This window comes from Biomphalaria glabrata, chromosome 16, assembly GCF_947242115.1.
Source record: "Biomphalaria glabrata chromosome 16, xgBioGlab47.1, whole genome shotgun sequence".
Lineage (NCBI taxonomy): Eukaryota > Metazoa > Mollusca > Gastropoda > Planorbidae > Biomphalaria > Biomphalaria glabrata.
In genome coordinates, this window is record NC_074726.1 from 3,339,949 (window position 1) to 3,352,233 (window position 12,285).

Here is a 12,285-nt window from a genome sequence, read left to right on the forward strand (position 1 = left end):
AATTGCTATAAGCTTTGTAATAGAATTATTACAGAGTGAAATAAGGTTGAAAAACAAGTTGGGAGGTTGCAAAGAGAAACAGAAAAGAAAAGAGAGAAGACAAAGAGTGCGAGGAGTTTAATTTGCAACAAATACAATATTTTACAGACTTTAAAGTAGTTCAGGGTTATCGTTAAAATGTGGTTCGGCTATAATAATAAGTATAAAGCTTGGAAACAACACAACTTGTGTAGCCGTTGGCGTGATCCTTGTTGCATTATGTTAGAAAATTTTGTACAAATGCTCCTTCATCCATAGTGCTTTTGGAGCATGGCCTGAGCAGCCAGGAAAACCAGTCTTGGTTAACATGCATGGCTAGATGCATGACGCGTAGGACGTTATCATCATCTTTTTTAAAGGAACGTCTGTATTTTATTTTATAATAAGATTATATATATATATATATATATATATATATATATATATATATATATATATATATATATATATATGTATAACAATATGTATAACAATATATTATTTATTATTTGTAAATATTTTGTTTTGTTTTCCTTTTTATTCTTACATTTTTATAATTCGATCTTCAAGGTGCAGCTGCAGGTGGCTTGGGTGTGTTGAACCTTGGTATGCAATTGATTTCTAAATGTTATTATTTTTTTTATCGTTAAAATGTGGTTCGGCTATAATAATAAGTATAAAGCTTGGAAACAACACAACTTGTGTAGCCGGTGGCGTGATCCTTGTTGCATTATGTTAGAAAAAATTTGTACAAATGCTCCTTCATCCATAGTGCTTTTGGAGCATGGCCTGAGCAGCCAGGAAAACCAGTCTTGGTTAACATGCATGGCTAGATGCATGACGCGTAGGACGTTATCATCATCTTTTTTAAAAGAACGTCTGTATTTTATTTTATAATAAGATTATATATATATATATATTTATTATTATTTTATTTATATTATTTTTTTATTATATTATATTATTATTTTATAATATTATAATTTTTTATTTGTAAATATTTTGTTTTGTTTTCCTTTTTATTCTTACATTTTTATAATTCGATCTTCAAGGTGCAGCTGCAGGTGTCTTACGTCCGATGAGCCTAGGTATGCAATTGATTTCTAAATGTTATTTTTTTTTTTTAGTAGTTACTGTCGAGGTTTTGTAATACGATGAAAAATTGTTGTCAATTATCACCATTGTTATAAATGTTTAAAATATTTCGTGAATACATTTGAATATATTTGAAAAATGGAAAAACGTAAATTTTTGTTAACGAATAAGAGCTGTATATTAGCGTATTATTGTTTTTTTTTGTATTTCAAAGCTTAAAATAAATTTTCAATTAAGTCTACATTTATGTCCCTTGTAGGTTTGACTTACAATGATTTGGTTTTAATTTTCCAACAAAAAAAAAATACTTATAATAAAGCTTATGTTAAGTGTATCATTTAGTTCGGATCAATCATGTAATATATATATATATATTCTCTTTTATTTTATTTTTATTCCTAAATATTTTATTATTTATCTTCATTATAGCTATGAGTGCACTGGTAACAGCCATAAGTGGTATGCAATTTATTTTCCAATGTTCAATCTTTTTTTTTTTACTATACAGGATTGGATTTATGATTAAAAAAAATTTGTCAATTATCAATATTTTTTCAGATAGTTAAAATATTTCGTGAATGTATTTAAAAATGGAAAGCCTGAATCCTTGTTTACGAAAAGGAGTTATCAATTAGCTTATTCTTATTTTGATTCCAAAAGTTACAATATAGGTTTAATAAAGTCTATATTTTTCTCCCCTTGTAAGTTTCACTAAAAATTATTTGGTTTTAATTTTTAAAATTATGATAAGTGTCTCATTTACTTGGATCAGTCATGTAAGTAAAGTAAAGTAAAGTTCCCCTTTCAGACCTTGTGGTCTATAATGTCAGGTACCCACTAGAGCTGGGTCGACTCAGAGGCGCCCGATGATCCCAAAATGAAAAATCCCAGTTTTCACCAGGATTCGAACCCCGATCCCCGGTTCGGAAGCCAAGCGCTTTACCCCTCAGCCACCGCGCCTCATCGGATCAGTCATGTTATTAAATGTAAAATAGATAAACATCAGTGGTTCCCAAAGTTTTTCGGCTCGTAGACCCATAGCCACGTTTTTTCCGTATTCTGTAGACCCCCAGCTTATCTAATATTGCAATTTCACTGATTCATGAACTTCAACTATGTTTGTTCCACATTTCTAACCAAGTAAGGTGAAGACTAAAAAAAAGTGATACATAAAAATTGTAAGTTCATGTCAGTGAAAGTATGAAACAAGCCTGTTCAATGGGCAAGTCCACTTCATTAAATTTCATTTTAAAATGAGATCTTTAACTTCTAAGTAATTTGATAAACTTTTAAAAGATAAAAAATCTTGTTAAACAAAAATTTGTTGACAACTGTAGTATTTCAGTGTAAGGAAGCAACTGACATAAGTTCTTGTCATTTCTTTAGACATTTGAGAAAGCTATCGCGTATTTAACAAGTTTCATCAGTTAAGTGCCTTAATAACTTAAAGTTATTCATGCAATCTACCAGTTTTTAGCTGTCATCGGATAACTCAATAAATAACTAACACTGCAGGCACATTATCTACAGTAGGACCAAACCATTAAAGGTACTGCACTCGTTAATACTATTATTATAGTTAAAGGGATTGCTTTTTCTTGAACACCACCATCTACATTCTATATTTATATTTCGTTATGTTAAATATAAGTTCCCTGTAGACTAAATTAAGCTATTTAAATAAGGGATTAATGACTAAAATTTGACTAATAACCTATGATTCTATGATACATAATTAATGATAATTTATAATTGTATAAGATAATTGTTAATTTGATCGAAACTAAAATCATGACCTTAAATGAGACCCTGTCTAGTTTACGTCTCATAAACTCATTTTTTCGTTTCTTTTTTTTTTTTTTTTACTTTCGTAGACCCCTAGCGGTCTATATATACCATTTTTGGAATCACTGATCAGGACTAAAAATAATAAATCTGTGCGATTATTACTAATTTGTTTACCAATTGTATTTGTTTAGCGCAAGTTTATGCTTTTAGCGTTCTCAATACGCCATGATCCTATCTCTTGTCTAGAAAATTAAAGGCACATCTATCAAAGGCACATGACAGAGAAGCATGGAGAAAAAAGGTGACAGATCTTGTGTGGTGCCCTAACAATTCAGCAGAACAATGGATAGGTGAAAAGTGAAGATGAAGTTAGATGTGAACCTGGCCTAACAGATGTCATATATTGATTTTCTAATTGTTTTAATGTTTTGTAAAGAGTCATTCTCTTATTCAAAGCCTCAAGAAAAAAAACCATTACTGTTCGAAAATTCCTTTAGTTAAGTGTCATATGAGCCAGTGGAAGCTTATTAATTGCTGTTTTAATTTATGTTACACGTATATGCAAATTAAATAGATTTTTTCTCTTGAAAGAAAAAAAGACACTTTCTTTATTGTAGTAGTTAGTATGACAGAACTTACATACCTTAGCAATGCAATTGTAAAAACAAATAAATTCTGACAAAAAAATAATAATCGTTTGCATAAATACGTTGGAAATGTGGTGAATGTCCATCTCCCAAACTTAATGGCCTTCCGTGTTTGTTACTATTATAATGGAATAGTTGTAAAAATGGTGTATTTATGAAAAAGCTGCTTGCATAGCTGATTTAAAAAAAATAAATTTTTCGCTTTCAGAAAAGAAAAAAGTAGCCGTTGCATCATAACTTTAAAAGATCTAAAATATTAATCTAAAATATTATGTCGTATTTTAAAACGCTTTTCTAGTTTACGAGATTTAAACGGGACGGACGGACAAACAGAGAACACAAAATTATAGCGTTTATTCCCCTTTTGGGGGTCGCTAAAAATGTGAACAACCTTAATTCAAATATGTGGGCTAAAGCCTTCTCAGGCTTCTCAAGCTAACTAGGTTCACACTCTGCTAGCGAAGAGTCAATGGACATAGAAGAGTATAGTAATGTATTGTTTCTTTTTCATGTTTGTATTCACAAATTCTAATATATATATGTATGTGTGGGTGTGTAAAAATATTCAAATATTGTTTTTCTTTTTTTTTCTTTTCCTGCTTATTCTAATTCTAAAAAAAAAATTATCTTCAATTTAGGTGTAAGATCGTCACCAGTGAGTGACCAAGCACCAGGTATGCAATTTATTTCTCAATGTTTTATTTTCTTTTGTTCAAGTAGTTTCCGTCCAGATCTTGTAAAATTATGACTTTTTAAAAAATTAATTGTCACCACTGCTAGGCCCTATAGTTATATAAAATATTTCTTGAATATATTTAAAAAATTGAAAAACGTAAATATTTTTATTTTCGAATAAGAGTTTTTGATTGAGTTTTTTTTTTATTTTCATTTTAATTAAACGTTACAGTAAAGTTTTAATTAAGGGTATATTTATCTCGCCTTGTAATTTTGATTATAAATGATTTGGCTTTAATTTTAAAACAAAAAAAAATAGTTTAAAAAAATCCTATGTTAAGTGTTTCAGTTAGTTTGGATGACAAAAAAAAAAAAAAAAGACAGCGTGCAGTTTAATTTGCAACAAACACAATATTTCACTGACTTAATAATAGTAATTCAGGGATATCGTTAAAATTTCATCCGCCATAATAATCAGTATAAAGCTTGGAAACACCTTAAGAGAAACTTCCATTTTTTATATAATGTGTTTTGATCTACAGATAATGAATATATTATTATTATTTTTTTTTTGCAATAATAACTTAATAATTGATGTCTTTCTGACGTAATTTTCCAGCGTATCCAAAACCGTCAGATTTTCAATGGGTGTCTATGTGACGTCACACAAACCTATTAATTTAATCTATTGACTTTCTGAATAAAGAAAAACCATAGAGATAAATTTACATTCTCGTAAAAGTAATAAATCTTGTCTATGCAGTTTTATCTAGATCTTGTAAGCAAAAAAAAATGCGTGTTAAAAATAAATTTACATGCTTGACTAACCACTGCATTGTGTATTTTCTTGCCTGACCACTTAACACACAACAAACACTATCACTTGACTGTCTTGTCGTAACCAACTACACATAGTCTAGACTAGCCCTACACTGACCAGTTTGTTAGAATCAGTCAAACACACGATCTATTTACTTTTTGGGACTGGGAGGGGCCTAGATGAAAATGTTACTTTTTTTCTCAAGTTGGTTATCCTATACTGGAGAGTACACTGTATGATGCGGCGCTCAAAACCTAGTTGTAAATCTTTCTCTCTGTGGTCTCCAGTAAACAGACACGTTTCCCCTTCCTGCTCTACAACTTTGAGTTTCTCTGCTAGATTTTCCCGACTGTCTGGAAATTTAGACAAAAGATGTCTATATGTCCCACACGATATACATCTCAAAACATTTCTATCACGACCAGCTGGATTTAAACTTTTCTTTCTTGGTTGAGAGACGTGACCTCGAGCAATGTGTCTTACTTGACCTTCATCTTTATCAAGATCAGAACAATTTATCTGATCCTTGCGTCCAATCTGAATTTCACTACTTTCTACTACCGTGATGTTCCACTTTCGGCTTGATGGTATATTTCAACTGTTCTTCACCTCGTCTTCCCAAACTGCTAAAATGTTCACGATTCTTGTAGCCAGCCCCCTTAAAACCTCCTCACTCTCTGACAAAAACTTTGGATCAAGTTTGATACCGCATCGAACTTTTTTTCCTTTTACTATCTTCTCCTTTGAACTTTCTAAGAGATGTCTTCGCTTCATCATACAGCGTCTACCGATTAGCAAAGTTCATACAGGTCAGAACTTCTCAATTTGCGTAATTCTTGCCTTTCTGAGAAACTTTAAGGTCAGAATCACAGGTAATATCTTCATCGGTTTCTTTTCAAATCTTGTAAATTGTACGTCTGCTTGTTAGATGTCATTTGATCGTGTATAGTAAAGCAATTAAAATAATGTCTTATTTCACTTAAGTTGTATACTGCTTTTTACCTCACATGTCTACTACCATCAGCACAGCACAACAAGCATTAATAGTAATCAATAAACTCTTACAGTAGCAGACATTTACCTCATTGACTATAAAATAGAATACACCTTAAACTGGCAAATTCCGCCATAAAGAAATACATATCATGTTACACAAATCCAATGAAATATTCTAAGTACATAATGGATACTAAATTATTGAATCAACTACGTAAGACATCCATCAAGTTTAAGATCATGGCGACCACTTCCCTCTGACCATGTGGTCCAATTTTAAGTGCGAGATTTCTTGCCCACAATTCAACTGTGGACGCTTGTTTCCCACGTGAAACATCATGAGCATGAATATACGATATAGGCCTACTTCGTGCTTCCCAACTAATATATGTCAAAGTAGCTACTAACTAATGATATGACAAATCTCCTTTATTTTGTATCAAACTCTGCAATAAAATCTTGTATGAACATGTTTTCGCTTTACCTGAAGTCTACAAAGTCATAAAACTTTTCAATAATGAATGTCAGGTTCGCTTTGGCCAAGATCTTGTCGAGAAACTTCAACAGATACTTGAAACCTTTCTGGCACTTCAGCTCTGGCAAATCTAATAGCTCAAAAACCTTCTCTCTTATTCTTGACTCACTGCTTAGTTGTAAAGAAATGGGCTACGGCTATAGCTCTTTTCTCTTTCTTTAGATCTTTTATTTCATTCCATGCTTGCAGTTCTCTCTTATATCTTACACAGAGCATCTCTTTCAAAAAGGATGTTATCTCAATTCTAGTAGCCATTGCCATTATTACTTTAAATAGGATCAATAAACTAAATACTTTTACTTACACGCTCTTCTGCCACTTGTTAGCTTAAATAATAAATTCTTCTTTATAATTAAGTACGTAGAGTTTATATTATTTATGATTTAGTTTTAAGTCATATCAAATAATTCATTGTATTATTTTATGTTCTATTACTCTTGTTCTTTTTAAATAAAAGAAACAGAAAAACAACAAAGGATAGAGAACGAGTTACGACAAGAACTTGGTCAGTATTTTCTATACATTTTTTTTTAAGTTGTAAAAATTTCTCTATAGAATTTGAACCCATTGCTAAAGTTTCTTGATTGTACACACTGTACACCAATGCAGCCTACAAATAATACATGTACGTCAGGGGTGGGCAACCTTTTTTGTATCGAGGGCCGCATTAAAAAAAGTTTGGGAATGGCGGGCCGCATATATATATATATATATATATATATATATATATATATATATATATATATATATATATATATATATATATATAAGCTTATAAGCTTGCTGTGTAGAATGTCTTTTAATTCGTATATACACTGTATTATATTCACGTTTCTTTCTTTATTTTCACACTCCAGGTTGAATTACAAGAGTTAGCAATTTTTTAAACCAATTTTACATTTTTTTTTTAATTGCTGTTGTCTTTTTATATCACAGTATCCACACAAATATACAGTTGTACTTAATGTGCAGTATTTTACTTCTTACACTCGTACATAATGTTTCTTAACTGTGAAACTATCTTATTATTTATTCAAAATCAGACTACCTGTGGTTTTAAGCTCTAGCCCTATTAATTTTATATATTATATTCCATTGAACTATTCAATGTTGAAATTACATGCAGCTTTGTGCAAACTTTCCTGTTTCGAGTTTATGGTTCTCAGTCAAAGATTGAGCTTCTTCAGTTGTTACACTTGCCATCTTGTTCCAAGCCTACCCAACACTCAGACATTGTGTCTTCAATTTTGTGTATCGATGTATAGCCAATAATCATTAGTCGTCGTTTACTTAAAACTTTTTATGATAAGACAGTTTCAATAATTTATATAAAAGTTTTTCTATCTTTATACTGTGGGCAAACCTGATTTCAGTAGGAGTCGGCGGGCCGCATAAAACACCTCGGCGGGCCGCATTTGGCCCGCTGGCCGTAATTTGCCCACCCCTGATGTACGTTAAAGAACCTAATCAAATTTGCAGAGATTTTTAGGTGTTTTTTTAAAATACTTTTTGCTAAATTTATTTTAATTCACATTTTCGTTTTTATAATTTAATAGAAAAAATAATTTTCTATTTTCTATTTTTAATTAAAGCTTATATCAACTCACTCTGTCTATCTGTCTGGCAAAAGTTTGTACACGTAATTTCTCCGAAACCCAATCTTGGCTTCAGCTGACATTTTATTTAGTCAAAATTATTTCTTAAACCTCCGTTACTCTCTCTCCTCTCTCTCTCTCTCTCCGTTACTCTCTCTCCTCTCTCTCTCTCTCTCTCCGTTACTCTCTCTCCTCTCTCTCTCTCTCTCCGTTACTCTCTCTCCTCTCTCTCTCTCTCTCCGTTACTCTCTCTCTCCTCTCTCTCTCCGTTACTCTCTCTCCTCTCTCTCTCTCTCTCCGTTACTCTGTCTCCTCTCTCTCTCTCCGTTTCTCTCTCTCTCCGTTACTCTCTCTCCTCTCTCTCTCTCTGAGTTACTCTCTCCTCTCTCTCTCCGTTACTCTCTCTCTCTCTCTCTCTCTCCGTTACTCTCTCTCTCCTCTCTCCTTTCTCTCTCCTCTCTCTCTCCTCTCTCTCTCCCCTCTCTCTCTCCGTTACTCTCTCTCTCCGTTACTCTCTCTCTCCTCTCTCTCTCTCCGTTACTCTCTCTCTCTCCTCTCTCTCTCCTCTCTCTCTCCGATCTCTCTCCGTTACTCTCTCTCTCTCTCCTCTCTCTCTCTCCGTTACTCTCTCACTCTCCTCTCTCTCTACGTTAATCTCTCTCTCCTCTCTCTCTCCGTTACTCTCTCTCTCCTCTCTCTCTCCGTTACTCTCTCTCTCCTCTCTCTCTCCGTTACTCTCTCTCTCTTCTCTCTCTCTCCTCTCTCTCTCTCATATCTCTCTCCGTTACTCTCTCTCTCCTCTCTCTCTCGGTTACTCTCTCTCTCCTCTCTCTCCGTTACTCTCTCTCTCCTCTCTCTCTCTCCCGCCTCTCTCTCTCTGTTACTCTCTCTCTCTCTAATCTCTCTCTCTCCGTTACTCTCTCTCTCCTCTCTCTCTCCGTTACTATCTCTCTCTCCTCTCTCTCTCTCTCCGTTACTCTCTCTCTCTCCGTTACTCTCTCTCCGTCACTCTCTTTCTCTCTCCGTTACTCTCTCTCCATTACTCTCTCTCTCTCTCCGTTACTCTCTCTCCTTTACTCTCTCTCCGTTACTCTCTCTCTCCTCTCTCTCTCCGTTACTCTCTCTCTCCACTCTTTCTCTCCGTTACCCTCTCTCTCTCCTCTCTCTCTCTCTCCGTTACTCTCTCTCTCTCCGTTACTCTCTTTATCTCCTCTCTCTCTCCGTTACTCTCTTTCTCTCCACTCTCTCTCTCCGTTACTCTCTTTCTCTCCTCTTTCTCTGTTACTCTCTCTCTCCTCTCTCTCTCCGTTACTCTCTCTCTACGTTACTCTCTCTCTCCTCTCTCTCTCCGTTACTCTCTCTCTCTCCTCTCTCTCTCTCTCCGTTACTCTCTCTCTCTCTCCGTTACTCTCTCTCCGTTACTCTCTTTCTCTCTCCGTTACTCTCTCTCCGTTACTCTCTCTCTCTCTCCGTTACTCTCTCTCCGTTACTCTCTCTCTCTCTCCGTTACTCTCTCTCTCTCTCCGTTACTCTCTCTCTCCTCTCTCTCTCTCCGTTACTCTCTCTCTCTCCACTCTTTCTCTCCGTTACCCTCTCTCTCTCCTCTCTCTCTCCGTTACTCTCTCTCTCTCTCCGTTACTCTCTCTCTCTCTCCGTTACTCTCTCTCTCTCTCCGTTACTCTCTCTCTCCCCCCTCTCTCTCTCCGTTACTCTCTTTCTCTCCCCTCTCTCTCTCCCCTCTCTCTCTCTCCGTTACTCTCTTTCTCTCCTCTCTCTCTCTCTGTTACTCTCTCACTCTCCTCTCTCTCTCTCTACGTTAGTCTCTCTCTCCTCTCTCTCTCTCCGTTACTCTCTCTCTCCTCTCTCTCTCCGTTACTCTCTCTCTCCTCTCTCTCTCCGTTACTCTCTCTCTCCTTTTTCTCTCCGTTACTCTCTCTCTCTCCTCTCTCTCTCCGTTACTCTCTCTCTCTCCTCTTTCTCTCCGTTACTCTCTCTCTCCTCTCTCTCTCCGTTACTCTCTCTCCTCTATCTCTCTTCTCTATCTCCGTTACTCTCTCTCCTCTCTCTCTCTCTCCGTTACTCTCTCTCCGTTACTCTCTCTCCTCTCTCTCTCTCTTTTCTCTATCTCTCCTCTCTCTCTCTCTCCGTTACTCTCTCTCTCCTCTGTCTCTCTCCGTTACTATCTCTCTCCTCTCTCTCTCCGTTACTCTCTCTCTCTCCGTTACTCTCTCTCTCTCCTCTCTCTCTCTCTCCTCTATCTCTCCGTTACTCTCTCTCTCTCCTCTCTCTCTCTCCTCTCTCTCTCCGTTACTCTCTCTCTCTCTCCGTTACTCTCTCTCTCTCTCCGTTAATCTCTCTCTCTCCTCTCTCTCTCTCTCCGTTACTCTCTCTCTCTCCTCTCTCTCTCCGTTACTCTCTCTCTCTTTCTCCTCTCTCTCTTTCCGTTACTCTCTCTCTCTCCTCTCTCTCTCCGTTACTCTCTCTCTCCTCTCTCTCTCTCCGTTACTCTCTCTCTCCTCTCTCTCTCTCTGTTACTCTCTCTCTCCGTTACTCTCTCTCTCCTCTCTCTCTCTGTTACTCTCTTTCTCTCCTCTCTCTCTCTGTTACTCTCTTTCTCTCCTCTCTCTCTCTGTTACTCTCTTTCTCTCCTCTCTCTCTCTCCGTTACTCTCTTTCTCTCCTCTCTCTCTCTCCGTTACTCTATTTCTCTCCTCTCTCCCTCTCTGTTACTCTCTCACTCTCCTCTCTCTCACTACGTTACTCTCTCTCTCCTCTCTCTCTCCGTTACTCTCTCTCTCCGTTACTCTCTCTCTCCTCTCTCTCTCCGTTACTCTCTCTCTCCTCTCTCTCTTCGTTACTCTCTCTCTCTCCTTTCTCTCTCCGTTACTCTCTCTCTCTCTCCTCTGTCTCTCCGTTACTCTCTCTCTCTCTCTCCGTTACTCTCTCTCTCTCTCTCTCCTCTTTCTCTCCGTTACTCTCTCTCCCCTCTCCCCCTCTCCCCTAGTTCAATAGTACACTTATACGCACCACAAGCACTTTTGCAAGGCAGGGTTACAACATTGCCTCCTTCTAGGGTTAATCCCTCCCGGACAAAATCTACCGCACGACATTGGCTGTGAAGGTTAGTTGATGAAAGAGGGGTCTATCGGCTGCAGCGACAAATGGCTTATATTACCATCTCGATGGAGCCATCTGCGTTGTATTCTGCGTATGTCTCTTTCTCCTTCTGCTGCAATTGATCTTCCTTTGGCGAAGGGGACGTCGTTTTCGTTGTCTGGCCTTTCTCTCAGTCCACCGACAGCAGCCAGATGCCAAGAAACGAGGCAGTGGGTGTCATGGCGGTGGTCCTCAAGACCGCTGGTTCTACACGTTGTTTCAGCAGACTCTCTCGATGAATGCTTTGCAATTTAGCCGAGAGCCCAATTAGGTCAGGTTATCAAACAGGCCACAAAACCCAGCAGCATCTGGAAGACATGCCTGTAGGGCACGTGGGTAACGTCCAATATGAAAAAGTTCATCAGCTGCTGCGTCACGTCTCACTGGGTTCTTCTGATCGCCTTCATGGCTTCTCCTGCTAGTTATGGTCTCTGGACAAGCGCCAGTTGGGTCCAGATCTTGTTGGCAGGTCTTCTGTGACTTGCACTCTCCCTGCAAGCTCGCAAGGCTTCTTGTCATGAGAGCCACGCTTGCACAAATTGTTACAACAGTCACGGACAGCGTTACCATTATCAGTGTCTCCGTTGAGTAACGGATCGCTTATTCTTCTCGACATGGTAACCATCTGTTCATCTGTCTTGTTCCGCAGGCCATATACCGGTTCATCAGTCTTGCTGAGCATGGCACTAAACGTCTCATCTGTCTTGTTCGTCGATTTATATGTCTTGCTCAGCATGTTACCCATCGATACGTCTGTTTTGCTTAGCATGGTACCCATCTGTTTGATTTGTGTTCGTATTAAGTCTTTCAAATCTCTAAGAAGCTCGCAGATATCTGGATCCACCTCAAACATGTATGTTTCCTTCATCCATCATAGCCTGCCGAAGACGTGCTCTAAGAATGTCTTTATTACATTTAAACCGTTTCAAGCGCCGCCATTTGAGCTCTACTTTTAGTTCCT

General features: G+C 36.9%; 1 protein-coding gene across 8 annotated transcripts in view; it reads left to right on the forward strand.

Moving 5' to 3' along the window:
- LOC106057074 (uncharacterized) overlaps positions 1-12,285 on the forward strand; it is a 35,034-nt gene that overhangs the window by 4,907 nt on the left and 17,842 nt on the right. For all 8 annotated transcript variants that reach the window (XM_056014258.1, XM_056014262.1, XM_056014259.1 and 5 more), the window contains exons 3-7: positions 589-624; positions 1,071-1,106; positions 1,543-1,572; positions 4,187-4,222; positions 7,032-7,079. In XM_056014258.1, the coding sequence (XP_055870233.1) occupies positions 589-624; positions 1,071-1,106; positions 1,543-1,572; positions 4,187-4,222; positions 7,032-7,079 (186 nt within the window). The remainder of the gene's footprint in view (positions 1-588; positions 625-1,070; positions 1,107-1,542; positions 1,573-4,186; positions 4,223-7,031; positions 7,080-12,285) is intronic.